Below are 2500 nucleotides of genomic sequence, written 5' to 3' on the forward strand. Positions count from 1 at the left end.
GTGTTTGGTGCAGTGCTGTGTGTCTATATAAAACAGTGATGTTATATATATATATATATATATATATATATGTTACCTGTGTTTGGTGCAGTGCCGTGTGTCTATATAAAACAGTGATGTTATATATATATGTTACCCGTGTTTGGTGCAGTGCTCTGTGTCTATATAAAACAGTGATGTTATATATTATATATGTTACCTGTGTTTGGTGCAGTGCCGTGTGTCTATATAAAACAGTGATGTTATATATTATATATGTTACCTGTGTTTGGTGCAGTGCTGTGTGTCTATATAAAACAGTGATGTTATATATATATATATATGTTACCTGTGTTTGGTGCAGTGCTGTGTGTCTATATAAAACAGTGTTGTTATATATATATATATATGTTACCTGTGTTTGGTGCAGTGCTGTGTGTCTATATAAAACAGTGATGTTATATATATATATATATATATATATATATGTTACCTGTGTTTGGTGCAGTGCTGTGTGTCTATATAAAACAGTGATGTTATATATATATATATATATGTTACCTGTGTTTGGTGCAGTGCTGTGTGTATATAAAACAGTGATGTTATATATATATATATATATGTTACCTGTGTTTGGTGCAGTGCTGTGTGTATATAAAACAGTGATGTTATATATATATATATATATGTTACCTGTGTTTGGTGCAGTGCTGTGTGTCTATATAAAACAGTGTTGTTCTGTAGTTCCAGCTGTTCCAGCTGTTGCTTCTGCATCTGGATCAGCTGCTGTTGATGACTGTGGTATTGCTCCTCAGTGATGCCCCCTGCTGGCACACACAGACAACACACGTTAACATACATATAAACACACTGTATACACTATATACACACTATCCACACACTGTATACACACTATACACACACTATGTATACACTATATACACTCTATATACACTATATACACTGTATACACTATATACACACTATACACACACTATACATACACTATACACACACTATGTATACACTGTATACACTCTATATACACTATATACACACTATATACACTGTATACACTATATACACACTATATACACACTATACACACACTATACATACACTATACACACACTATACACACTCACCGGACACTTTATTAGGTACATCTTGCTAGTACTGGGTGGTCTCCTCTTTATTAGGTACACCTTGCTAGTACCGGGTGGTATCCTCTTTATTAGGTACACCTTGCTAGTACCGGGTGGTGTCCTCTTTATTAGGTACACCTTGCTAGTACTGGGTGGTATCCTCTTTATTAGGTACACCTTGCTAGTACCGGGTGGTGTCCTCTTTATTAGGTACACCTTGCTAGTACTGGGTGGTATCCTCTTTATTAGGTACACCTTGCTAGTACCGGGTGGTGTCCTCTTTATTAGGTACACCTTGCTAGTACCGGGTGGTTTCCTCTTTATTAGGTACACCTTGCTAGTACTGGGTGGTATCCTCTTTATTAGGTACACCTTGCTAGTACCGGGTGGTGTCCTCTTTATTAGGTACACCTTGCTAGTACTGGGTGGTATCCTCTTTATTAGGTACACCTTGCTAGTACCGGGTGGTCTCCTCTTTATTAGGTACACCTTGCTAGTACCGGGTGGTATCCTCTTTATTAGGTACACCTTGCTAGTACCGGGTGGTCTTCATCTGCTTCCAGGTTGGACGTGTTGTGCGTTCAGAGATGGTATTCTGCATACCTTGGTTGTAACGAGTGGTTATTTGAGTTACTGTTGCCTTTCTATCATCTCCAACCACTCTGCCCATTCTCCTCTGACCTCTGACATCAACAAGGCGTTTCCGTCCACACAACCCCCGCTCACTGGATATGTTCTCTTGTTGGGACCATTCTCTGTAAACCCTAGAGATGGTTATGTGGTGAAAATCCCAGTAGATCAGCAGTTTAATACTCAGACCAGCCCGTCTGGCACCAACAACCATGCCACGTTCAAAGTCACTTAAATCCCCTTTCTTCCCCATTCTGATGCTCGGTTTGAACTTCAGCAAGTCGTCTTCACCACGTCTAGATGATGTAATGCATTGAGTTGCTGCCATGTGATTGGCTGGTTAGCTATTTGTGTTAACAAGCAATTGAACAGGTGTGCCTAATAAAGTGGCCGGTGAGTGTATATATAGATATCTATATATAGTATATACTATATATAGATATCTATATATACATTATATATAGATATCTATATATACACTATATATAGATATCTATATATAGTGTACAGTTAGCAGATTGTCCACATGGGGGGGCTGTTCAGTTAAACCTGTGTGGAGTATCTATATAAACACAGGGCACCAGGACCGGGACCAGAACTAGGACCGGGACCGGGACCGGAACCAGAACCAGGACCAGGACCAGGACCCGGACCAGGACCGGGACCAGGACCGGGACCGGGACCAGGACAAGGACCGGGACCAGGACCGGGACCAGGACCGGCCTCGTAGCTCACCTGAGTTGTTG

At 40.4% G+C, this 2500-nt stretch overlaps 1 protein-coding gene across 4 annotated transcripts in view; it reads right to left on the reverse strand.

The window, feature by feature from the left end:
- The window catches only part of epc2 (enhancer of polycomb homolog 2 (Drosophila)), a 30982-nt gene that overhangs the window by 4602 nt on the left and 23880 nt on the right, over window positions 1-2500 (reverse strand). For 3 of the 4 annotated variants that reach the window (XM_037762629.1, XM_037762631.1, XM_037762632.1), the window contains exons 10-11: window positions 2490-2500; window positions 673-806 (exon numbers count right to left, since the gene is read on the reverse strand). The exon at window positions 2490-2500 is cut by the window's right edge and continues 300 nt beyond it. In XM_037762629.1, the coding sequence (XP_037618557.1) occupies window positions 673-806; window positions 2490-2500 (145 nt within the window). The remainder of the gene's footprint in view (window positions 1-672; window positions 807-2489) is intronic. The other variant, XM_037762630.1, reaches the window with a different exon arrangement.

This window comes from Sebastes umbrosus, assembly GCF_015220745.1.
Source record: "Sebastes umbrosus isolate fSebUmb1 chromosome 13 unlocalized genomic scaffold, fSebUmb1.pri SUPER_13_unloc_2, whole genome shotgun sequence".
In the NCBI taxonomy this organism is placed as follows: Eukaryota; Metazoa; Chordata; class Actinopteri; order Perciformes; family Sebastidae; genus Sebastes; species Sebastes umbrosus.